This window comes from Aythya fuligula, chromosome 1, assembly GCF_009819795.1.
Source record: "Aythya fuligula isolate bAytFul2 chromosome 1, bAytFul2.pri, whole genome shotgun sequence".
In the NCBI taxonomy this organism is placed as follows: Eukaryota; Metazoa; Chordata; class Aves; order Anseriformes; family Anatidae; genus Aythya; species Aythya fuligula.
Window position 1 is genome coordinate 26,993,225 of NC_045559.1, and position 27,454 is coordinate 27,020,678.

Below are 27,454 nucleotides of genomic sequence, written 5' to 3' on the forward strand. Positions count from 1 at the left end.
TGTGGATTTTGTGTTTCAGGTAGGCCTGTAGAATTTCTAAGAAAACACTTCATTGCTCATTTAAGAGAATAAATCAGAATAAAGCAGCTGGGTGAGATGCAGTAACTGGATTTGTAACCCATTGATTTGTAACACTGATCCCACTCCCAGTTGTTCCATCCAAAGAAGCTGTCCATTCAAAGCTGTTGATTGTAGTGTTCTGCACTGCTGGAAAGAGATCTTCATCAATTTAGGCAGTGCAAGATCTAGATACTAGTCACATTCATTGACCCTAGAGTTCAGTACAAACACCAAGTATCTGTGGGTGCTTCTGAAACAGCAACAGAAAACAAGGGTGGACAGCAAATCACTGCTTTGGCTGTACAACGGGACATATTTTCTTTCCCTCAGCACATTTCATTTCACCCAACCTGTTACTTTTGTTAAATTGGTATGCAGTAGAATTCATATTTAGATTCTAATTTAGAAAGCTGCATGAGTGTCTAACTTTCAGTATGAGCACAAGCCTTATTGAAGGTGAAGAAGCTATCATCCTTACACAATGATAAATCAGAGCCTAAATTAACCTTACATTATACACTTACTAAAACTAACACAAAGATCTCAGTTAAGATAAATAATATTGTAATTTAAGTAAATCCCAAATACACATTTAGTTCTTAAAATCTTACAAAAGATGCATACCTTCCTAACATAAAACAAGGGAATATCAAAACAATGTACTTAAGGTTTGATATCAATATTTTGGTGGAATATTATTTAATAACTTTAAGGCTTACATCAAAATAATTAATATTATATTCATTACTGCATGGCTTAATCTTTTTTATATGACTAGAAAATTAGTTTAAAGAAATATAATTAAAATAATTCTAGACATGCCACTGTAACATGATTAAAAATAAAATAACCACTGCAATGTTGTACAAAAATATAGTTAATTTAAATGCAAACCCCTTTTATGGGCTATTTATCTCTGCTTATGTATGTTAGGGGAATTAAAAAGAAGTTTGTTTAAATGACTGAATTTTTTCAGAGAAAATAAGGGCTGCAGAGCAAGTCTTGCTATTATTTAACAAATATTAATCATGCTTGCACAGAGGCCACTTGAGAAAAATTTATTACGCGAAATTTGTGACCAGTCATGCCATAGCAAAAGGAGAAAGCCACAGGGCTGAAATGACAGTGAGGTTTGTGTATGCAGTGCTCCTCTGGTAGTTAAATTGCAGGAATGTGACATTGATCTGAGATGAGAGCTGTTTGAAGTAGCAATTGTCAATCTTTGTAATCAAAGGATGGCCCAAAGTCCTACTCAATTAGCCATTTTGGCATGACCGCTTGGTTTATAAAGTCCTACCGACTCAAAAAGTAATCTGTCCTCAAGAGGCACTTCACAAAGACTGCATGGCTTGAGGACAGTAAACGGTCATCTAGGACTGTAACTTTGGGCCATTTTTTTAAATTATTTTTATTAGATTTTTATTTTAATTTTTGCAAAAGTGCAACAATGCCTCATTTGACTGACTGTACTTATTACAAGGTGAGCCAAATTTGGGTTTAGATATAAATGAATGTCTGATGCTCTTGAAGTTGGTTGGATTATGTTTTTCTTTATACATTTCTTTGCTGTTTCAAGTACAAAAATGTAATTACATTGTGATACTAATTTTAATACATATATGCTTATAGATTTGATTATAATTATTAGTGATTCAGTAAAGACCAGTCTTGACTGAGAAAAGAGAAATGTGTAGCACACTTCTGGCCTTTTCTCAGGATCATGTTTATGATCAGGCAGTTGGACTTGATATTTTCAAGTCTCTTTCAACTGAACTATTCTGTTCTGTTCTGTTCTGTTCTATTCTATTCTATTCTACTCTACTCTACTCTACTCTACTCTACTCTACTCTACTCTACTCTACTCTACTCTACTCTACTCTTCTTCTTTGATAATTTTTCAGAGGGTTTATTCACCTGCGTAGGGGAATATAGTACACAAAAAAGAAGTGTGTGTGTAAAATTTTAAAAAGATTTGTGGTTAATAACAATTCTATGCAACGGTATAAAAACTGAATGTATTGTTCTAAAGTTCACTAAGGGAGCATATTGGCAAATGGTGATATGAACAGCTTGAAACTTTAGCAATCATTTCCATTTCTCCCCAGGTACAAACACACTTGGAAAATCAGTCTAGATACCATATCCAGCAAAGCCAGAGGCACCAGGTGAAGCAGTATCTGACCCTTGACACCAAGCTGTCCAGCCAGACCCTCTCCCTGTCCCACTCCCACACAATCCAGCCTGCAGGAGTGACCTCCATTTTAAGAAACGGACACATGCCTCCCGTCAGTGATATTGGCACACCAGAGAGCCCTGTTACCAAGCTGCTGGCCCTTGGAGGAGACCATGAAAATGCGGTAGGGCAGGGCTGGCAAAAAGATTGGGGAATTAGGCATTGCTTACTGCTGTGAAAATGTTGCAAGACATATCTTGTATACATTGTGGGCAAGAGATGACTTTCTCATGACTTTCTCTTCATGGGGCATCCAGCTGCAATGCATGTGCCCTGAATCCTTTCAGATTATATGAGCATTCCCTTGAATGCTGTGTGAACAGCTTATTGCATGATCAGGCTTCTAAATTTCTGCCAGTTTAAATGTACTGTTCTATCTTCTTATCTTTGTGGCATACATTGCTGTACTTTTTTTAAATATGTACTTGGCAATGCAAACTTTTTTTTTTTTCTCCAGATAAGAGTTATTTCTGTCTAAAAGTATTATCCTAGCTGCATAACAAACTTATATACTGATTACTTCAAAGAATCACTCATTCATTTTTATATTTGACATATTTGACATTTTTTTTGACATATTTATATAAGGATTATCTTGGGTAAATTGGCTTAGATTTCCTAACTTTCATGCCACCATTGATTTTAATAAAGATACAGCTGTTATACAATGCCAGTGTGAGATGTAGAACATTATGGCCTTTAATACTTCAATAGATTTCAAGAGATAGTGCTTATTGGGTAAAAGGGGAATTCCTACAGAAATAAAAAGTGGAGGTGCCATATAATATCTTGGGCACTAACAGAAAAGTCTTACAAATATATTGCAATCTATCTCAGCACACTTGGATGCTACGCAGCTAAGCATGAGGAACTGAAAATAATAAAACCAATGCTTGTCTGAGTGCTCATTTGAGGCCCCTCTATTTCTTCTGCGTTGACAACTGACATTTTCTGTCAGGTTTATGGATTACTGGAGTCTACTCTGCAAAGATCGTTTAAAATGACCTTTGTGGTGGTCTCTGTGATCACCTCTGTTCTGGCAATTGCAGCATGCTGGAACCATTCTTAAATACTTTGCATATCTGACCAAGAACAACCATTTCCTTCACTAGTACAACTTTATCCTCTAGAGCAAGACAGCTGCTTGTAAAGCACCTGCTGTGCCTTTTGAAATATGCCTGTTTGTGATTGAGAGGGTGAATGTTGGCACAAGCCCAAATCCCTGTAGGATCATTCAAGTAATTTGAATAATCCCATCCCAGAGCCGCAGGAAGATCTCTGGCACAGTGTGATTTCCTAGTACAGATGTATCCTGTGGTTCAGTGAAAGCTATGGGTATACTGGTAAATAATAGAGTCCCAATGCACAGGTTGGTGTACTGGGAAGGAGTCATTCATATTGCATAATTGCTGATATTCCCTGGCCTCCTTTGGCCCAAACTACATTTTTCTAGATAAGCCTGTGCATAACTCATGGGACCGCACATGCCTGGCTTTTGGAGGGGGAGAGGAGTGAGCATATCAGCTGTGCTGTGCCATATGGCCTAAAAAATAAATGTACATGTATTTAAAGGTCCCTGGCCTATGAGTGGTCCTGGGTTGTGTTATGTATCGATATTTCCAGTCATTGTGTAACGCTTCCTCTATTTCCTTCAGCTACAGCTCTTGAGACCACTACTGAATGCTGCTTGAAAGCCCTCAGAGCATGAGTGAACTGCTCTGGCAGACAGCAAAGTTAACTGTGACAGATTCATTATGGACATTCCTACATAGTTACTTTTTAAAGGGAACCAGACCAAAATTATCACTGAAAACTCATACTGTGTCTTGTCCAAATCTGTATATGTCTATATGTCTGCAAAGTATTTACTGTTTTACCTCAAATAGCTAATTAGCTACCTCATCTTCTTAAGCAGTTTTAGATTCAGACTTGAACACATGTGGAACTAGAAAGCTGGCTGGAGAAGTATCCAGCACGCTGTCAATCACAACACAAACCTCTGTCTGCTGAACCCTGAGAGCAGTGTGTGGTACCAAATCTTGAGTGACTCATGCTCTTGCAGAACCACAGGTTCCTTTCAGTCTTCATGCACCAATGGAAAAATACACTGTGGATATGAGACATTTGATGGTGATAGATCGTAGTTATAGCTTAGCAATGTGCTCTGGTCATCTGATCTTGGTGTTGCAATACGAGGTTAAGAAAGTTGAATGGATTGGTGGTTGGGAGGAAAGAAGTAATCGCTAAACCATAAAATAGTTTTCAAGAAGTAAAAATTGTGATGTTGTGTAAAGGTACTTGAATTATTTGAGTTTTAAGATATAAACTTCTGAAATTCAGTTTTATTGAAGCAATAAATATTGTTTCCTCTGTATTTTCAGAATAATATTGTCTTCACTAATACTACTAATGATTGGTCTTAAAATATTATTTTACTAGATGGAAGAGGTTATTGAAGATATAATCAATATGGAATCAAGCTTTAATGATGAAGGGATAGGTTGCTCTGAAACTCCTCTATTAATGCAAAGAACTGTAAGTATTTTGTGGAATTTGGTCTTGCTATTTATAATAGAGAATTTCACTGAGTGATTATAGATTGCACATTACACTTCAGAGACCAAAGCAGTGCTATCAGAGAATTATTCTAATTTCTCTTCAGTTATTTGTCTTTTTATGAAGAAACATTACAGGAAAATGTTCCAGTGTGGTGGGACACAACTGCTTTATATGGTCTGAATAGCTAATTAAATATTTGTGGTTTTTCGCCTCCACCAGCTCCAGTGCATAGCCCTTTACTAATACACATGCCGGACTATGGATATGCAGATTCCCTGGACCACAGAAGGCTTTTAAAGTCCTGTTTTAAGATCCTTCTACTTTGTCTAAAAAAAGTCAAAGCTTGGCTATGTGTTAGTATCTGTTGTAAAGTATTTTTATTTAGTGTCTTGTATTGAACCAAGGTGGGTTCTATTTGTTGGCTTTCATAGAGGCAAGTTGCACTAACGTTGAATAATTTAAGAAAAAAGATGAGAAATATCACCTTTCAGATGAAATGCTTTATAGGAATAATCCTAACAAAGTGTTATAATTTTCTTTTTTGTAAAAAAGTGACAGCAGATTGACGATGCCTACTTAAATTTTCATATATGTTACACATTTAAAGAGGAGAGATGGGCCTTTTCTGGACACAAATGCTCGTTATTATTGGGGAAGTAAAATCTATCAAAAATGTAATGCAATACACTCTATAGAAGGGATGTCCTTTTCTCTCAATCTAGATTTATCTTGGGAACCTTTTTCCAAGATTTTGTCCTAGAAGGAATACTGGTAAAGACAAACTCCTCCCTGGTGAAAGCAGAAGAATTTTCACAGGCTTTGATAATCTACAAAGTTCATTTCAGAATACCGAGTCAGGTGCTTGCACTTAATCATCCACTGGAGGAACATCTTTTTCCGGCTACAGAGCATCACTGTCTATAGAAAATATGTTAGGAGATGAGATCTCTACATCTTTGTGTTGCCAACTACGCAATCCAATATTAATGGCAATTAATGGTTCCATGAATACCTGGCATTTGTATGCCAGTTACAGAGCTAATACAGTCAGTCAGTCTGATTTATACATATCTCAGTACAGAACATAGCAAAGAAATGCTCCTTGGGGAGTGAATTAGTATTTTGGCTGAAATTAACGTGGGACAGGGAAGGATCCTTTCAGGTGTTGTACCATGGGACGATGATGGGAAGCATGAATTCTGGGTTTTGTATTGGACTTGCACTCCCTCAACACCTTTTAAAACTGGATGTTAATCTATGCTAATTCCAGCCTCATTAGCCTTTATGAAGGACATATGTCCTTGAAGGACATATCCCCATGAAATATGTTGAATACCCTATTCTTGAAGAACAAGGAAAGATGTAACGACTTTTAGGTCTAAGTAACATTACTTGCAAAGATTTAGAGTCTTGCAATGTCTGTGGGTCAGGTAAGGATATTTACATTTCTGTTTGTGCTGAGGAAATCACCAGGCTGCTAGGTAGCTGGAGAATATTGTGTGTTTCCAAATATCTTTCTATAATGATGTGGCAAAGTGAAGCCTGCCTTCACCAGTGCATGCAAACTGTGCCAGTGTTGGAGGAATCAAGCAATGCATCTGCCTCTTCTGTTTTCTCTTTTGTCAGTGTGCACTTTTGCAGTACAACACTATAGTATTTTTAGGATTGCACCTTAGATTTTACCTTCTTTGTCATTGTCTGAGATTAGTGGTGTGAAACAGTATGTCTAAAATTGTGAAAAAAATCTGACTCCTTTGGTTTTCTGAATACAGTAAGGCTTTTGGCTTTTTTTTTTTTTTTTTTTTTCTTTTTCCTTTTCTTTTCAGAAATCTCTTAGGTTGACCCAGAAAAATTCATGAAGCCATTTGTTTTTCTCATTTTTCTCAGTAGACAGTGGTTGAGATGAAGGATTTCACAGTGTTACACAGCATGTGTTGCTATGAACTGATGTTTGCTTTAGATAGATGCACCCATGTACCATTTTAATGGCACATTAAATGAGGACATTGAATTCTATGAGACCACTCATGTGAGTAATTGCTCAGAGACTTGTTGTCTGACCCTGAATTAATGAATTACAATCATGTATTAGTAGAACCAGAGAAGTGAAAATAAGAACATCCTTCCATCTCTTATTAGAATTATAGCGTCCAAAGAGCAGTTTCTCTTGCTTTTATTGTGTTTGGCCCCAAATTCATAATTTCATAAAACTCTCTTTTTGCACAGCAACTTAAGAATTTGCTGTTCAAAACAGGGGGTACTCTGGCTGGATTCTCTTTCTCCTAAATTCACCCTACTGCTATAAACTTACCTTTTAAAATTACTTTTAGAAATTGAGTTACAAGACAAGATCAGATCCTCCCTGTAATGCAAGAGATCTTAATTCTTCCAAAAGTACTTGTAAACCCAGTTATATCGTTGTCCAGAAAACATAGCTGAAATCAGATTGTAGCTACTCTCATCATCTATTACTTGATAAAAATTGTTCATAATGGAGAGGATAGTTAAAGAGTAATAAAGCTGTATAACAACATTTAGTACAACTTTAAGTGGGAAACAAAATTGTATTTTCTCTGCTGAAAATATCTAGAATTTAATAAAGAATCTCCTGTGAAGACAGGCTGAGTGAATTGGGGTTGTTCAGCCTGGAGAACACAAAGTCTGGGGAGACCTTAGAGTGGCATTCCACTGCCTAAAGGAGGCTACAGGAAAGCTGGGAAGGGGTAATGGTTTTAAACTAAAAGGTGGTAGATTTAGATTAGATATAAGAAGGAAAGACTTTACTCAGAGAGTGGTGAGGCACTGGAACAGATTGCCTAGAGAAGCTGTGGATGCCCCATCCCTGGAGGCGTTCAAGGCCAGGCTGGATGGGGCTTTAAGCAACCTGGTCTGGTGGGAGGTGCCCCTGCCCATGGCAGGGGCATTGGATCTAGATGATCTTTAGGGTTCCTTCCAACGCAATCTGTTCTTTAATTCTATGATTCTATGAAGAAAACTTGAAAATGAAAGTGAACACAGTCATTTTCTTTGTTAGAATAATTTAGTCTTATGAAATTGTTTACAGCAACATATTTAATTATATTATAAGAAATCCATTCCTGTCCTTATTAGTATATTAGGAATGACAGGTATCTTCCTAACCTCATTGACATCACTGCAAAGTTTCCGTTTGAAATGAAGCAAAGTATATATGAGTGAGTTTTAAAAAGTAAATAATATCATGTATATCTACTGTGGTGACAGACATTTGAAAAGTAAACATTTTTCAATTTTATCAATCTTTCATTTGCATTCAAAATCCTCACAGTATCTTCAACATTCTGTAGTGAATTTAAAGTTTATTAACTTCCAAATACTCAGGACATATGAAATGTATCTACATTTCAGCTGTAGGTCTGTTAATATAAAGCAAATATGACATCATCATTGAAAGTGTAAAGAAAGTTCTAAAAAGCTGTAGTTTACATCCATTTTAATATCTGAAGAAGGGAAGTGTAAGAAACATACTGTATCAAGGGAGATATGGAGAGCATTAGTCAGAGTGCAGATTAAAAAAAAAAAAAAAGAGTTGAAAAATAGGATCTTTGTGCATTGCAGTGTTCAATTTGGCAGTGTGTGACCCAGTGAAACCTTTTCTTGTTACTAAATGCTGTTTTGTTTTGCTAATATGTGTATACAACCCTGGGACTCACCAGAAAACCTGGTAATTCAGCAGGCACAACAGTCATCTCTATGAAAAAGTTTGGCATTTTACCAGCAGTTTCTTTCAGAAATAATTGATGTATCCCAGATAATCACTGTACAGCTACTGAGATAATGTCCTCTACTTGACATGGAGTCCAATAAAACTTACATCAAAGGCATTGGGAGATTTACTGGTTTGAGATGAGAATAAGATGAGAAGATACTAGTGTTATGAAAGACACAGGCTTCTCCCACACAGCGCTGGGTGGGACAGGATGTAAAATAATTTAATTTTGTGAGCATATCCAAGGATTCTAAGTTGCCTTTTGTTACTCAAGAAAACAAGACCTTTCAGAAGTATTCTTGAAAGGAAAGAGGCTCTGTAGCAATTAGGTGGGTGGTGGTAAGAATGAAGGAATAGTGGAGAGTACTGCTTGAGGCAGAACACTACCATAAAACAGGCCTTCAAATAATCCCCAGCAATGACCCAGCTAGTGATCTGCTGAATCAAGTGGGCTCACTGTTGCTGGAGTAGTAGGTTTTGAATAGCTAAACAAAATGGAACAGCTCCTTTCAGATTGCTTGGGAGAAAAAGGAAAACCTTTTTTTTTTTTTTTTTTTTTTTCCATGTCAGTACCAAATAGAGTTGAGAACGATGTTTCTGTCTTGATTTATTCTTAATATTTAAAAAATGTTTTCTTCTCTAATTATGTCCCCCTGAATGAGTTTACAAACAGAAGTGTTTCCTGAAAGCAGAAGTTCCTAACCAATGAGAAGCACAAAAAATATTTCTATATATGAATATACCACACCACAAATCACAGGTGTGATTTGAAGAATTATCTCACTCAGAGAATAGAATAGCCTTGGTGGTCTTAGACTAGGCTGAAACAAATAGCTTTAAAGTTACTTTAAAAAAATCTGCAAAATATTTTATTTTACTTTATTTTATTTTATTTTAGTAGGAATATTTAAAGATTTGAAACAGCACTAATTTCTCCAACAAGTCTTGCTCTAACTATGTACTGATTGTACAAACTATGTTATGGTTTCGTTGGTGGTTTGAGGTTCACATCACTTTGGAGATTTAAAACTGTCACAAGCAATGAATCTGTTGCTGGAAACTTTGTCTATCTGTGAATTTAACCAAATTTCTTCAGTTCTCCTTGGAATCTGAGTTGATGTATGTGGTATTTATATAGTGGGAAAAGAATTAAACAAAAAAATTTATTTTTGTTTGTATGATTTTAATGAAATAATATTGTACCTCAGTTGAAACTTGGTTTAGTTATTGGATCCTTAGACAATATTACATAATATAATATTTGATTAAAGCTTATTATTATTTGTTATGATTAGAACAGTTAAAGGACAGCAGATGCCACAGATCCCATGGCTAGTTATCTAGTTGGGTAATGTGGGATGAAATAAAGAACTGTACAGATTTGAGGCCTCCGGCTTATCTGGTACTTCTGGTTTTGATTAAGGGCAGAAAGAAAGAATGAACTGCTCATCATGCCTTGTTCATTTGCTGAGCCATCTCTGCACAAATCTGAACCAAAGACAGAGGCTCTGTTTCTCTGTACCCTAAAGTCCTCTGTTTTGCACAACCATAAAAGGGGCAGTTACAGTTTGTCTATAACCAGATTCTTCCCGGCTTCCACATCTACTTTACCCCTTTTCCAAGAACTCATGGCAGTCTATAAGATAAAGGGGTCCTCTTGAATAATTAAAAGACTTCTGTGTCGTTCAGAGGAAAGCAGAGAGAAAGTTAAGCTCAGCCTTATGGGATCAGCCATCTCTCAGGGGTACACCTTCCATTCGCAGGCCTGTGCTTGTAAACAAGTGGCCTCATCACTGCTTTCCTAACTCACTTTCTGCTTTTGTATTTGTTCACCCATAACTGAGGATTCACTGACTGCGAGGGGAAGCAAAAGCACTTAGGCATTCTGAAAGACATTTTTTTTCCCACTAGTTGTTAGGTGGCAGGGCTGGGCCAGCATACTCAGGGAGTGACAACACAGTGGGAAACACAGTGCTGTGCTTGTGAAAGGACATATCTTGAAAGGTCCTGCAAGATTTTGTGTCTCCATTTGCACTACTTCATTTTGTACATTCACAGTGCACTCTTTCAGTAAGACGGAGAGCTGTGGTCTGCTTCCTCTCTGCTTTGGAGTCAAGTCAGTTGAGATTGTTCTACTTCTGTTACTCTTGCAGGCAAACAGTTTATGGAGAAAATTCTCAATTGTCCTGTGGCTCACTTGCTTTTTGTCACCTCCTTTGACATTTGATAAAAAACTTGGATTGTATGACATGGGCTAGAGATTAGATCAGGACAGAATAGTTTGGATGTTTTCTTTCTCCAATTTTTATGATTTGGTTAACTACAGCCAGTATAAGGCTCTCATTATATCTGTTAACTCTGCACTTGATAGGAGACACTATTTTTTGATAAAAGTACAACGGAGTCTGTCTGCAAGATCTCACTTTCATTACAAGGTCTTTGAGGTCACAGTTTCTTGTCATGGCATTACTAAATTTTGTTATTTGTCAAATATGGATGGCTACCATTTGTATGGATTACCCAAACTGTCTGTCCCATTCTCAGAAATCATACAGAAAATAGAAATTCAAGCAGGTATCCTCCAAACTATTCAGTAATTGCTGGTATTCTTCAATCATGAAATAAAATCAGTTTTACTTTAGCGGTGTATATAGCATTGATGATTTAGGAAGCCCTATGCTGTACAATCACAAGTATTTCAAGTTGGACTCAACGATCCTTGTTGGTCCCTTCCAACACGGGATATTCCATGATTCTATTTTTTAGTTTAGGGAACGCTGATGCCATTTGACAATTGTTGTAAGTTTATAAAATCTGCTAAAGTTCAAAACCATTTTAGAGAAAGGGCCAGAGTAAACATTAACAACTTCATTTGCTTAGGTTGGGTAACCTGAAAAGCTGCATAACATCAATGAAAATGCTTTGTCAATCACATTCTACACTAGATTAGTCTTAAAGTCCAAGGAAAAATCAAAGTTCACCTTCATATATAAGCTTCTGTCTAGCACTCCTGGTATCGTTTACAAGTTTAAAGAAGAAAAATGAAGGAGAAAGAACAGTCTGTAGCTATTGTGGAAATAATAGACTCCTCAAAAATAAAACTGGTGAGCAAATAATTTCTTTGCCTTTCTTCAATTGTATAAAGGTACCAGATAGGGAATTGTGTCTTTCAGCTGCAGAGTTGAGCAATGAAATGCACAAACTGAGAACTCAGAACTGTTTTCTGGAGCTGAAGACTATTTTTTTCCACTTTGTTTTTCTCTTTCATAAATGTAAGTAGGCATAAGGAGAAGTATTATTCTTAAATATTCAATTTATTATATATAAGTTCCTCTTACAATGGTAAACTGAAATATGGTCTTCATATGCTAAACATGTTGAATAGGGGTAAGAGAAAGGGATATATAAAACAGGTTTATATTTCTCCTAATATGCTCATAACATTTATTTTTATTAAGAATATGCCTTGATATCATAACCTGATCTTTCAGTTAAACTGCATATATCTGAAAGTCTTTGCAAACTCTGCCTATTGGAAACAACCCACAAAGTTTAATGCATTGTACTAACTTCTACATCAATATCAGTTTATTAGTTCCTTCATTGAGGGAGCTAGCTGGGCCCAAGGAAACATGCTAATGATATTTTATCATAGAAATACAAAAACAGAAACAGGATCTGTTACTCTTAAAAACAAACAAACAAACAAACAACAACAAAAAAAAAAAAAAAAAACAGACAAACAAACAAACAAAAAACACCCACAATTCTTTATCTACATTTGATGAACCTCAACTCAGTATTAACTGGTAGTCCAACAAATAGAGTTGAATTTATCACACCTAATTTTAGACTACTCACATTTAGCTTCCTAATCTGCAGCATAACTCTTCAATTTTTATTTACTTATTTATTTATTTTGGTCTGTACCTATTATAAAGAGGCAACCGTAGCCTGTGATTTGCCACACTGATTTTAGGTTTAACATTTAGTATGAAATGAGCTGCACTGAAGAAGTATCTGTTTCCCTCCTTAAGTATTAGGGGAATCTAAAGAACTAACTCAAATACTCATGTTCATACTGTAGATACCTATACTGAGTTGTATTCCCAGCCCTTGGGGACAGGAAAAGAAAAGAAACATATTAAAACTATAAAAACAGATATTTATCTCTTCCTCACTGTAGGTAAACCCAATTCCTTCAAGAAATCACAGTGTCTAAGAATTAGCAGTTTGGAGATCCTGAACTAGTGGACAATGGAATGAATTTTGAACATGTGTTGTCATCTTGTAGTTTGCTTTTGCTGGTGGGTAATATGTTTTTTCTGCTCTTTGAGGCCATCAGGCAAATTCCATCTTCTCCCAAAGCCCTGATGTCAAGCCACTGCTGCATGTCTCAGGAGTTCTTGTCTGTATATAGTAACACAGAAACCGAAGTCCTTATTACATGCCACATAGTCTCTACTTCTCTAAGGCTATGTTAAGCTCCTTTGAGTCTGTAATGCATTGACTATGGCTGCTTCTCACACTATACTTGATGAATTTTTGTGAATGACATTTATACAGATTGTATAAAAGTCTTGTGGGCTCAGAGACAGCAATAGTGGCTGCTTTGTTCTCCAGGCACAGGCAAGCTTCTTACTGCAAGCTAAAGCTAATTTGTAGAAAACACAGATTTCTTGAAGGGTCTTTTTGAGAAGCAAACTCCTGAAAGATATTGTTGCTTTTCTTAGCACCTCCTTCTCTATCTGTCAAGGTCTTCTTCCATATACTGCTATATATAGTATTTTATAGTAGTAATATAAAGTAGTTGCATAAAGTAGTTTAGTGTGCATTTATATTTACACTATAATTTATTACTTGTGAATGTATTTGAAATCAGTCACTACAGGAAGGAATTCCAAACAAAACAAAAATGCATGTTACATGATCACACATTGAAAACAATAGATCATAAAGGTCATTAAGTACCTTACTACGCAGTATTCAGATACTTAGATGATATGTGAAATATATATATGTATCTTACATACATATCTAAGATAAATAAAGAAATATATAGGTGCAAGGTGCTGCACCTGGATCATATAGACTGGGAGAATAACTCACTGAGAGCAGCCCTGCAGAGAAGCGCTTGGGGGTTCTGGTGGATGAAAAGCTCAACATGAGACGACAGTGTGTGCCTGCAGCCCAGAAGGCCAACTGCATCCTGGGCTGTATCAACAGAGGAGTGGCCAGCAGGTCGAGGGAGGTGGTTGCCCCCCTCTGCTCTGCCCTTATGAGGCCTTACTTGGAGTGCTGCATCCAGGTCTGGAGTCCCCAGCACAAGAAAGATATGGGGCTGTTAGAGCAAGTCCAGTGGAGAGCTACAAAGATGATCAAAGGGCTGGAGCACCTCTTCTACTGGGAAAGGCTGAGAGAACTGGGGATGTTCTGTCTGGAGGTTCAGAAGGCTCCTGGGTGACCTCATTGTGGCCATTTTAGGGGCAATTAAAGGGGTCTTATAAAAAAGACAGAGAAGAACTCTTTACTTGGCTAGGTAATGACAGGATAAGGGGGAATGGCCTTAAACTAAAAGAGGATAAATTTAGACTAGACATTAGAAGGAAATTCTTCACTGTAAGGGTAGTGAGGCACTGGAATAGGTTTCCAAAAGAAGCTTTGGATGCCCCACGCCTGGATGTATTCAAGGCCAGGTTGTATGGGGCCTTGGCTAACCTGATCTAGTGGGTGATGGCAGGAGGGTTAGAGTTAGAAGATCTTTAAGGTCCCTTCCAATCTGAGCCATTCTATGATTCTGTGATATGATTCTATGAAATGTAAGATATATATAAAGTATGTAATATAAATACTGGTAATAAAAATTTTAGCTTTTATATTCAAGAGGAAGTGGCCAGCATTCACATCCCAAAAAAGTCTAGTTTTCACTTGTCCCTCAGCCTCATTTTTTTCTGATGTTTTTGTGCCATTCTTTGTCTCCAGAGCAAGACTTTGAATGATTTGGTATTAGCATTTATAGATGGTAGTCAGAGAAACGGAAGAAGCTGCAAGGAAGTAGGGCATTAGCTGGTGTTACTAGTGAAATAATCTTAGTAAAAAACTAACAGTGCTATCACTGTCATTTTGGGGTTTCAGACCCTGGAGATTAGTGAGACAGTACTCCCATAGCGTCTTATTTCCAGATGTCAGTTGGCTGATGACATGTCACACCACCACTTCACTTTTGGTCCTTGCCTGTTAATTTAGGTTTGTAACCAGAAAAGACAAGAACAGATAAAAATGTATCATTAAGAGATGATAACTGAAAGAACAGAACTCTACAGTAAAAGGCTGATTCTCCAGTAAATTCTCTTGCTTGGTCATATTTGACCAGACATTTATCTAGACAAAGTACTTCTATGTATATGATCAGGGCAGGAAAGTACTGTAACTGGGAAAATGAACAGAGTTCATTTTTCTCCGATGAATAATGAAGCAGCTTGATGATCATTATTTGAAGATAAAAAATGAACCAGTTTTCATACATTATATATAATATGTAATATAATATATCTGAACATTAAGTCTCTGGTTGAGGAGTGTGCAATTATGAACCATGTTAAAGATAAATATAGAAGGAGATACAATTTGTTCTAAAAAAAAAAACAAGTCTGAAAAGGGATGAATTTGCTTTTCTGCTGTTCTCTGCAGATAATAAAAGTAGGAACTGAAAAATTTGGATAGTAGTTGTCCCCGAAGACCATCTATTTTCAAATATGTCATAAACATTTTGTATTTCAATTGAAAAAGACCTAAAATATTTAGCTGTAGAGGAATCTTCTTGTTCTAGACTAAATATGTTACAAATTTTTTATAGTTTACAATGTAAACACATCTCTTCAGAAAAAAAAAAAAAAAGAGAAAAAGAAAAAAAGAAAAAAAAAAAAGATATCAGTTTGTGTTCACCTTTCTTCAAGCAACCTAGAAACTGAAAAACAATGCAAGGGGTTGAACTCCAGTATTCTGAGTACAGGTCTTTTTCTGAACCACACAATCATTCCTCCTGTCTGTAATGCTTTTGAATTAGAAGAAAAGTCACAATTCACTAAAACACACATTGAAGATAGAAGAATAGCCCCAGTTTTCCCGTCATCAAAAATTAGAAACACTTGTTATACCAGATACCACTGTTCTGAAAACAGAGTTGTAATGACTGGGTTATTGTACATTTATTGACCAATTCACTCTTTGACCAAATTCAGTGCACATTGTGAAGTTCATCTGTGGACTTCAAAAAATTAACAATATTTGAGTTTGTGTATCATGACTAAACAGGTCAAGACTGACAAGAAATATGTCTTTTTATGTTTTGTATTCCAGTAACATAAATAGTGCACAAACCGAATTTTACTTAGTATGTAAAATGAAATGTGGACACTGTTCCAAATTTAGATTCCTACATTTGGGATGCATATGAAATTAGTATAAAATCTGTGTAAAATATCTGCTTTGATTTTTTAATTAAAATGAATAAGCAAGGACCACACTGAGATAGATGAATGGGTGCTAACTTATATTTTATATCTAAGAAGAAATAGCTTCATTTTACAAAACTGTTCTTTGAAGTGATGCTATCAATTAGGTTCCAATGATAACATGATTTAAGCAGGATATATTTAGGGGTGGGCAACTATAAAGTATTGTAGTAATATTTCACATGTGAACACTTAATCTAGATGAAGTCTGAGCAAGTATTATTTTTTATCAAGCACAAAAAGACCTTTTTTTTCCAGATACAATACCCAAGCCCTCAAGTTAGGCAGATACGTAGCTTCTTCTTGTGACAAGTAAAGTGCATGTACTTTGCTTCCCTGTTCCTAGAGATTGCCAAGTCTGTACATGCAGTACAGGCAATGTGACCAGGTCTAGTAGGGCCAATGGTTTTCTGAACTATCTGTATTGTATACATCAGCTTCTCTGGATGTATACCCTATTTCTGTTACTGCAGGATATACAGGCACGCAACATGTAGGCACACTCATCACGTTGCATGTCTGCAGTTATTAACCCTAGAAAAAAGGGTAACTTAAGGATGTTTCTGCTAGCAAGACAATTCCTGCAGTTTGTTTCCCACTTGTCCTGTTTTCCATGGGCTCTTCTGACATGAGCAGAATGAAAATCTCAGAGGCAGTCAGGTTTATGAACTCTTTCTTTTCTGGGGTCATCTTTAAGCCCTCTGATCATATACCTGGGCTTTATGACCTTTACATGACCATGGAGAACTGAGAAGACTATAGAAGAAGTGGTACCTAGAAATGAGCTTCCACAAACTGGATAGTCCATCTTGCTTTCTGCTCCCAGATCCCTCAAGAGAACTCAGGTTAGCTGATGAATTGATCCGACCTGTCAGGACAGTCCAGATAACATCAGTGAAAAGCCCTTGCTATCCTAAGAATTAGCCATTTTAGGTAACAAGAACATAAAAGGTATTTGCTCTTTAAAAATGTGCATACCTGCATCACTTCCATGACTAGTGACATCCTTTTGGATGTATCTGTTTGCTACTGGAATTATCCTTTCTAGCTAGCCTTGCATATTCAGGATTTAGTGTTTGTATCCTCCTTTCTATGAATGACTATTAGTAAAATGCAATACAGATTACAGAGAAAGGAAACTGAGCAGGATTGTATTCAGGTTTAGGGGTAGGCTAGAAAGATGACAAAGATTTTGTTAAAACGTATTAATGAAGCACTCCAAGAATTGGTCTTGAGCTTCTGTTTATTTAATAATTTTGTTAATGACTCTGGTAGAAAAATATATGGTTTTGCTGATGAAATTCATTGAGGTAGCAAAAATAGAAAGCATTGCCAATACAAAGAAGGGTCAAGATATTGTAGAGGAATAGTTAAATGACTGAGATGACAAAATAGTATAAATGGAAGCGATGTAACAGGACTGAGTGCAAGGTCATTCATTTAAATACTAATAACAGGAATGTCTGCAGTAAGCTGAGAGTTCATTAGCTGGAGATGACAGAGAAAAATCTGATTATATTAGTTGCTTACAGAATGACTATAAGCCATCAAAATGATGAGACTGGAAAAAAAAGGGGGGGGGGGGAGGGGAGGGAAGATAAATATGATCTTAGAATACATCAAGAGAGGGACGAGAGAGATTTCCAGAGACACAGAGGAACATCCACTGTGGAATTCACTGGGTAGAAACCTTTTAGAATACTGTAGACAAATGTAAGTGTACATCCTTCAGAAAGACTTATTCAAAGCAGAAAGCAGGAAAGGTAGAGAGAGGACTGTTAGGACAAATCATAGCATGGGAAATTTGGCTAAAAATGCATGGCCTGATCAGTTTAACAAAACAAAGGTTTATAGGATCTATGGCTACTCACATTGGGAAGTTAATTAATTACATAAGTTAAACAATTAATTACATAAGTTAAAGGAAAACATAAATGAAATAATATTTGTCTGGAGGTGGAGATAAAGCTTTTTAACAGCAGTCTGTAATCACTCAACTTCTGCAACACACTCCAAATCAAAATACTGGAGACAGGAAACCTAACTGATTTTAAGAAAGAGTATGGTTGGTTTATGTGATGTTATGATAATTCAACCCAATGTCCTCGGCACTTTCTAGCCCAGGGTCTCTGTGTCTAGGCTGAACATTACCACATTCAGCAGAGTTTTTAGATTAAGAAAAATCTATTTGCCTTTGGAACAGGGTTCACTTATTATTTTCTATCTGTGCAATATTAACTGTGATAGATTCTTACAGACTTGGATGTTACTGTAATACGAACACATCATGCAAAGATTAGCCAAATGAACAAATACTTAAATAGTATATGATGATGTAAGTGAACACTGTTGTGACATGGTACTGTGTTGGGACTACAGGTGAAAGGGGAAAAGTGACCCTTATAGATATGTTTTATCATATGCTATTTAATTTAATTCTTCCGTGAAATTAAATGATACTTGTCAATATCTGTCATGCTACGGGATTTGGAATACCATAGTATTTCTCTGTATTCCCCTTCATGAAGAAACAGTTTTTCTGGATTAGTAATGTTTCCCCCCCCCTCTCTTGCTACCTCCAAACAAACAAACAAATAAATAAAGCATATTAAACATTGCAAATTGTGATCACTGCTGTTCATTGGCAGCCAACCATGCAAGTAGCGAACCCTTAATATTAATATTTAACACACAGTCCTGCCTGCATGGCAGTTTAGATCCAAACATAACAAGCTCCTTTGGATGAGGCCTTTATAGTACTTGTGTTAGACATTGCCAGCAACCACAAAGTCTCAGGTTCTTGTGAGGTTCTGCTGAGCTCAAGCCAGGCAGAATCTCAAGCCAGTCACTCAGGTCCTCTTTAATATCTTCATCGATGATCTGGACGAGGGCATCGAGTGCACCCTCAGTAAGTTCGCAGATGACTCCAAGTTAGGTGCGTGTGTCGATCTGCTTGAGGGTAGGAAAGCTCTGCAGGAGGATCTGGATAGGCTGCACCGATGGGCTGAGGTCAACTGCATGAAGTTCAACAAGGCCAAGTGCCGGGTCCTGCACCTGGGGCGCAATAACCCCAAGCAGAGCTACAGGATGCGAGAGGAATGGTTGGAGAGCTGCCAGGCAGAGAAGGACCTGGGAGTGATGGTGGATAGTCGGCTGAATATGAGCCAGCAGTGTGCTCAGGTGGCCAAGAAGGCCGACGGCATCCTGGCTTGTATCAGGAACAGTGTGACCAGCAGGGCTAGGGAGGTGATCGTCCTCCTGTACTCAGCTCTGGTGAGGCCGCACCTCGAGTACTGTGTTCAGTTTTGGTCCCCTCGCTACAAGAAGGACATTGAGGTGCTTGAGTGAGTCCAGAGAAGGGCGACGAAGCTGGTGAGGGGCCTGGAGAACAAGTCCTACGAGGAGCGGCTGAGGGAGCTGGGCTTGTTCAGCCTGGAGAAGAGGAGGCTCAGGGGCGACCTTATTGCTCTCTATAGGTACCTCAAGGGAGGCTGTAGCGAGGTGGGGGTTGGCCTGTTCTCCCACGTGCCTGGTGACAGGATGAGGTGGAAAGGGCTAAAGTTGCACCAGGGGAGTTTTAGGTTGGATTTTAGGAAGAACTTCTTTACCGAAAGGGTTGTTAGGCACTGGAACAGGCTGCCCAGGGAAGTGGTGGAGTCACCATCCCTGGAAGTCTTCAAAAGACGTTTAGATGTAGAGCTTAGGGATATGGTTTAGTGGGGACTGCTAGCGTTAGGTCAGAGGTTGGGCTCGATGATCTTGAGGTCTCTTCCAACCTAGAAATTCTGTGATTCTGTGATTCTGTACTTCAGCTGAAGTTTGCCTTTATAATTGGTTTAAGCTTCAAAGTTGAGCATCTTTCAGGATTGAGCCCCATGAATGGAAATTCTTACGTTCCAGTCTTTGCACACAGGCATTGAAGATCCCATGACACTTTATACAAAAGAAAGAACGTTAACCCCAATGTCCTTGCCAAATGCTAACTTCGTTAATTACAGTCTGCTTTCTTTAATTCTCCTTGCAGTTTTAATTAGATATAGTATTATTCTCTTCCTGTACCACATTGTCACTGGTTATTCCCACTAAATCATTTGCTGTGTTAAAGGTTATTAATCTTTTGTCCAAAGCTGGCTGCATTTTAGAAGCAGAAAAAGTGAGTAATTATATCCTGCTATTTTTAATATGTCTGTGTTCACCCCTTGCATCTAAATTCTGAGACATACACACACAAATATATGTATGTTCAATGCAAAGGTTGAAAATGATGTGACTTACCAGTACTTCTCCGAACATCACAGCTGTGAACTAGTGTGGCTCTTGGCACCTGCAGGATAAATAGTTTATTTCCTGGGACTTATGCATTTTCATACCTGAATATCTGTGTTTCCACATATCTAAACTGAAACAAGAACATACTTTTGATGCAGTGTAATGAGGTGCAGCTTTAAAGTGCTTTGGGATTCATCAGATTTGTCAGTGCTCTATAATTATAAGATCACTATTGTATACACATCATATAATTATGCCATTGCAAATGATTTATACTTTAGTACTTTTTTGTACTTTTTTGGTAAAATTATGTCAATGTATATATTTGTCTTGTAGGTTAAAATTGATAGCTATTTGAAGCCTCAGTGCTGCAAAAATAGATAAATCTATTTATATGACATTGTAAGAAATAATTTACATTATGGTATATGGAGCTCCAATGCATAATCAAACAAAAAATCTTTTTTATGTTGTATCAAAATTGACTAGTATCTATTTTTTTTTTCTTGATATTCTGTAACAGTAGCAAGTATTTTCCAGGGTGAATATCAATTCAGGCCAAATTCAGGCAGAGAGTTGCAACAAAATTCAAAAGTGATATGTTTTTGACTTTGTATTTTTAAAATTCTCCCATAATAATCAATGTGAATATTTGTCAGGAAAGATCCAGTCTGTTTTGCTCTGTTGATCTCATGTGATTTTGAAAATAAGAGCTTATTTGGAAATTTGAACCTCATCTGGACCCAGTCTAACAGGTCTATGGTTTTCCTAGTTGCATACCCCAGAGGGTCTCCGAGCATAAGATTTCTCTTCGAACAATGTGATGATAACTACATCATCTAATTTACAGGCTGCTTTATACCCACTTTACCCTACTGTAAATGTGAAAATGCTGGTTAACTGAAGATGAAGACAGTGTGTCAAAGGGAGATCACTAGTGGATTTATCCACAAAGACACATAACCATCATAATGGTCATTTCATTGTATTTGAGATTTCTACCAAGTGGCAGTTGATAGTGAGATTGGTACAACTGCTTTTGTACTGAACAGTATCACCTACAGTGAAGGGCAACAAAAAATCTGTGTCTGGATGGAAAGTAGTTATGAAGAAAAGAACCTTTTTTCCATGTCTCCTTTCTGTGGTCAGATGAGTAAGCTGTTTATTCTGCTATCCAATTGTTCAGTGCATTGGTTGAGGCAGTAATAGACTTAAGTAGGATTGAACATAAAATTCTCTATTTCCTGGGAGTTACTTACCTAGAGGTTATTGAAAATGGTCCTACTTTTCACACCTCTGTATGTTTCAGTCAGAAAGATGGATTCTGCAACACAGATAGCACTTTCAAAGAAGTGAATGAGTGAGTATTTTGTAGGATCTCTGTGGCAGTGCTCTTGAATACGTTTATTCTCTGATGTCTAAGTTCTGGATAACAATTTATTAAGGCTAGACAACATTAGATCAAAGTTTCTCTTTAATGGTGTGACACAAAGCTGATTTTGACACTCCTAGTGGTTGACATGTGATTAACATATATGAATCATTCTAATTAGTGAGGTTATAGGATTGTTGACATCAGTAGATGAATGACGTGGGTTTTGGTTTAATTTTTATCATCTCTGCATGAGGTTATGACTCTGTTTTCCTAATGATTGATAAAAATTGCCAAATGATGAGGGGAAAAATGCTATAGACTGTGTGAAACAAAGTTCATATGGGATATTTTGGGAAATATTACATGCCTTCTGCTGTTTGATGAAAACATTAATGAATGCAGCCAGACATAGACTACAGACAGATATAGCAGTTCTGCTGATGGAAAGAATCAAATGAATTTATATAACTCCATACAAAGTAAGCTGAGTTAGATGACATTACCTTCATCAACTGTGTGATCTAATTGAGCTGAAATGTCTGCCCGTAGTTCTGAGTTTACTCACCCTAATTGTCACCAGAGAGCCTCTTTTGAATCCTTACACACTTTTGAACTTTCAGATGTCTTGGTATTGTTTTTTAATTACCAGCCAGTTGGCTGTTTCTAACCTTTTCTCTTCAATTTGGGCCTTGTCAATTAAATTCATGCTGTTTTGAATAGACCATAGACATTTAACCATACCTAGATCATACAGATGACTTTGTGAGGGAAAATTAAAAGCACTCATTGATGCATCTCATGTGTTTTGCATCAATCTGTGGTTTACAGTTCTGATTTTTCCACTAATGGTTTTGATAATATTGTAAATTAGAAAATTTACGACCAGTGTCATGCAAAATATTGAACTCATGTACACAACTGTGCGAACTATGTAAAATACAACATGTATGATACAAATGAATTTCTCATTTGTTAGATTTTATATGAGATTATCTTATTTTCAGTGATTACCAATTCCTAGCATTTCACAACACTAGCCCAACCCCATAATAGCCTTATTCAAAGTCCAATGAAATCAGTGTAGGAGTCACATTGACTCTCATTTTTTTTTATATCAGCACTAAATAGGAAATTCTATTTTCATATTATTTCAATAAGCCAAATTCATTTACATAAGTGTAGGAAGTCTTTAAACGTGTATCCAGAGCTAATATGAGTTTACTTTTGTAATATAGTTATACTATCATTGAAACAAAGAAAATCTAAAGTTAAAGCTGCAGTGAATGCTGTAATACTTGTCAGTTTACCTCTCAGGAATGAAACGAAGGTACTTAACATGGAAATGTGCTTAGCTTTCAAATCCTGCATATTAAACATAGCTTGTTCTTGAGTAATACTCATCTGAATTCCAAACATTCTTTTAAAAAGTGTTTTCATTGAGAGATCAAATATTTAATCAGACTTTCAAAACTGACTTGGTGTTTCGATTTCTAATGGTATTTAAGATTTTTTAGTTCTCTTAAATAATAGACTTCTACAAATTCATTGGAAAGTGAGCATGTTATTTATATGTATTTAAAAGGAATCCTGAATGCTTCATTCTATTGTGGGTTATTAGGAAAATTTAACACAAACTAGACTCTCAAATAATTAGAAAAAATATTATATATATAAAAAAAAAGTTTATTTACTTTTTCAGAGTTAATATAAAAATGTAGTAAGAACTGCCATGGGATTTCACACTAAAAAAATCATTGGGAAAGTGTCTCCATTCAAAATGTTCCAGGTGGAGGCCGATGACAAATAGTGTCCCTCAGGGGTCTGTCCTGGAACCGATGCTGTTTAATATCTTTATCAGTGACACAGACAGTGGGATCAAGTGCACCCTCAGCAAATCTGAAGATGACACCAAGCTGAGTAGTGCAGTTGATACAACAGAAGAAAGGGATGCCATCCAAAGGGACCTGGACAAGCTTGAGCAGTGGGCCCACATGAACGTAATGAGGTTCAACAAGGCCAAGTGCAAGGTGTTGCACCAGGGTTAGTGCAATCCCAAACAAGAGCACAGACTAGGTGAAGAACTCATTGCGAGCAGCCCTGCAAAGAGGGACTTGGGGGTTTTGGTGGAGGAAAGGCTTTGTATGAGCCATCAGTGTGTGCTTGCAGACCAAAAGGCCAGCTGCTTCCTGGGCTGCATCAACAGAGGATTGGCCAGCAAGTCAAGGAATGTGATTGTTCCCCCTCCACTCTGTCCTTGTGAGGTCCCACTTGGAGTGTTGCATCCAGGTCTGGGGTCTCCAGTAGAAGAAGGAGAATTTGGACATTTTAGAATATGTCCAGTGGAGGGACACAAAGATGATAAAAGGGCTGGAGCACCTCGCTTATTAGGTGGAAAGAGTTTGGGTTGTTCAGTCTGCAGAATAGAAAGCTTTAGGGAAACCTCGCTGAAGTCTTTCAATACTTAGAGAGAACTTATATAAATGATGAAGAGCAAATTTTTCAACACAGGCAGATAGTGATAGGACAGGGGAGAATGGTTATGAACTAAAAGAGAGATTTAGATTCGATTTTAGGAGGAAATTCTTCACTCAGAGGCTGGTGAAGCACTGAAGCAGGTTGCCCAGAGAAGCTGTGAATGCCCCATTCCTGAAAGCATTCAAGACCAGGTTCTGAACTAGATTTCTGAGTCATTTTGTATTGGCCCCAAAAGAAAACAACAAAACAGTCTGCACAAACTTTATGTGCATCATAGAATGAAAAAGAAAAAAAAAGGGAATAAAAAAAAGGAAAAAAAAAGTTGCTTAGCTGTTTTACATTCTTGGTTGTCTTGGACTTGGACTCTATTTTCACATGAACATACAGCAATATATAAGACAATAATCAATAATGAAAGGATTGTTATATGGTCATAGAAACTGAGTCCAAACTGTTCATTACTAAACTTCAATACAGTTAAAAAGTAAAGGTAATATTTGGGTAATAATCTGGAATCCACAGAATCATTATGTAGTAGTTCAAAATCAGCAAGGTTACTTTTCCTTTCAACCTAACTTTTGTTTCAAATGCAGTTGTGCTAATCCTGTTATTTGAAAATATGGAATAGAATTAATTCAAAAACAGACACCATGGGCCATATCCTTCCATTACTCTGCAGCTAAAACCTGTAGAAATTTCACTTGGAAATCTGCTTGTAGAACAATGGCACACTTTGATCTTTCACTTTTGAGGTTACTTAATATTACTTAAGGACTAAGTTTCCCTTTAGACATATCTATAGCTGCTTCTAAAGAACATCAGTCTCATATTCGAGAAACATATTTTTCTTTTGTATTTATGGCTTTTTTTTTTTTTTTTAAATCTTCTAAGTTTTTTAACTTATTCTAATTGTTTTTTTGTTGTTGTTGTTGTTTTGTTTTCTCTTTCTTCTTCTCCTTTCCTCCCCCTCCCCCTTAAGCTATCTAGCAGCATTTTGGATATATATAACAGTGACCAGGGAATGACACCAGCTAATATGGGTCTCACAAATGCTTCTTGCCCAGCTAATCTACCAGTAAAAAGGGAACTCACAGGTAAAAGAACTCTCAGATTTCAGCATTTTATAATTTAAGAAGTTATGATGTTTCTCTTAAAAGTTGAACAAAAAATACTCATGAAATAAATCTCCATAATAATTCATTTCCTGAGAATTTTGCGATATGTAGTTTCGTTTAAGGAAAAGAACAAAGACCATGAAGAAATGTTTTCTTTCTGTTCTCCTCTTTAGCAATTGAGAAACAATGTTTGCCCTGTGATTTTCATGAACATCATGCTTCTTATAAACCTAATTATTTTAGAAAACAGTGGATTCTTCCACATGTTGGCTCCTGATCAATGGTATAAATAAATTATCATCCATTAAATTTGTTCCAGGGTGGAACAAATGGTTCTTTTAAAAGCTTACAATAAGGCTATTCAAGGTAAATCTATATTAGTGGATTAACAACTTTAAAAGTTACATTCAATTAATCCAAAGAATGCTACCAACCATGTACAGTTTATTAGTGTTACTCAGAGGAAACACTGAGTTTGTCCAATATGAATATATTAGAAATCTGATTAACTCTTGCATTATGGGATATAAAAATCCATATTCACATTACTGTGTTGTTTTTTCCTGTTGTAAACTACAGCAAATAGGAGAAAAATACTCCTCCATAACATTTCTATATTCTTAAATAAAAAATGTGCAATAATAAATATCTTAAGTAACCTGTCAGACTTGCTCAAAAATTTAGTACTGGTAGAATGTAGATTTGCTTATGATCTTGTTTAATAATAAAAAGAGTAATAAAGTAAAATGAATAGAAGTCTTTCGAGTGTGTGTGTGTGTCTGTGTGAAAAGAGGCTATTTTGAAATGGTGATAGGAAAGCTGAAATTGTAACTTGAGGACTGTTGTAATAAATGTTACTTTCTGTCAGAAGCAGATACAAGAGCAATGGCCAAGGAGAGACAAAAAAAGGATAACCACAATCTCAGTAAGTATATGTTCATCTTCAATCTTGTTAAATGAAATACAGAACTAATATACATTAGCTGCCATGTCTCTGCTCATTTTCTGTGTCTTGGCAGGGTAATCAGATTGAGCTCAGTCTGTAAACACAGCCAACCACATAGCTTTCTCCTCTGAACCAAATTTGTCTTTTTTTTCTTTTAAAGTACCTTACATATCTTTAATTTGTTCCCATATCATCTCCTGCTATTATGTTTTGAGTTTACATTTCTATATATATCTTGCACTATTCCATTTTACTTGATGTCTTTAAGAATTACAGTGCAAAACAGACAATAAAGGAGTAAAAAATAAAATAAAATAAAATAAAAAATCAGCCAACCAAACAACCAAACAACAGAGCAATGATGATCCAGACTCCTCTAAAGCATCCAAGCGAGACCATATCTCTCTACAGTCAATTGAAAGAGAAAAAAAAAAGGAAAAACAAACAAACAAACAAACAACACTGAAAACATCCCTCCACAACCATTTTCAGACAGTAGTTAAGCACTTAAAGCTATGAAAATTGTACGTCGCAGAAGGAGATTGGGGCACAACTGGACAAGACACAGTGCTCTGACTTCTCTGATACACATACCCTCTGACCGCTGTAGGCTGGGGTAGACTTCTGTTTCCTTTGTGGACATCAGTACAGTAGTGCAATGATAGTTTCATTTTAGTTTCAAAGGAAAAGTCTTCTGTACTTGATGCTTAGAACACAGTGAAATTTATAGTTCGATGTTTAAATATTAAACACGTAAAAATACACAACATTTTGGTTTATCTAGAATAGATAAAAATATTTTTGATTGCTGAAAGAAGATTGCCTGTAACATTAGGCAATTTTTCTCTCTGAAGAGTAATTTAAAGCAAAAAACCTGAAGCATTCCCTTTGAAAAGTGTTGAATGAAACAATTGCATTTTCCATCTCTCCTTTTCATTTCTTCCAGCAGAAATAATTTGTGAATGTAAGTCTAAGTTCATAATTAGTTAATAACTACTATTTTAAACTTTGTTCTCTGTCTATTCCAGTGATCTTAGGGTTATGAATTTACTTGCATGTACCTGGAAGTATAAGTCCACAGGTACAACATACTGGCATCTTTCTGCTACTGATTCCAGAAGGAATCCTTGTTTCTGTATGTATGTTTTTGTGGATCACAA

At 36.5% G+C, this 27,454-nt stretch overlaps 1 protein-coding gene across 1 annotated transcript in view; it reads left to right on the plus strand.

The window, feature by feature from the left end:
- Positions 1-1,507: 1,507 nt before the first annotated feature.
- TFEC (transcription factor EC) overlaps positions 1,508-27,454 on the plus strand; it is a 37,831-nt gene continuing 11,884 nt past the window's right edge. Inside the window, exons 1-5 of the mRNA XM_032205459.1 lie at positions 1,508-1,540; positions 2,166-2,417; positions 4,733-4,828; positions 25,213-25,327; positions 26,220-26,273. Of these exons, the coding sequence (XP_032061350.1) occupies positions 1,508-1,540; positions 2,166-2,417; positions 4,733-4,828; positions 25,213-25,327; positions 26,220-26,273 (550 nt within the window). The remainder of the gene's footprint in view (positions 1,541-2,165; positions 2,418-4,732; positions 4,829-25,212; positions 25,328-26,219; positions 26,274-27,454) is intronic.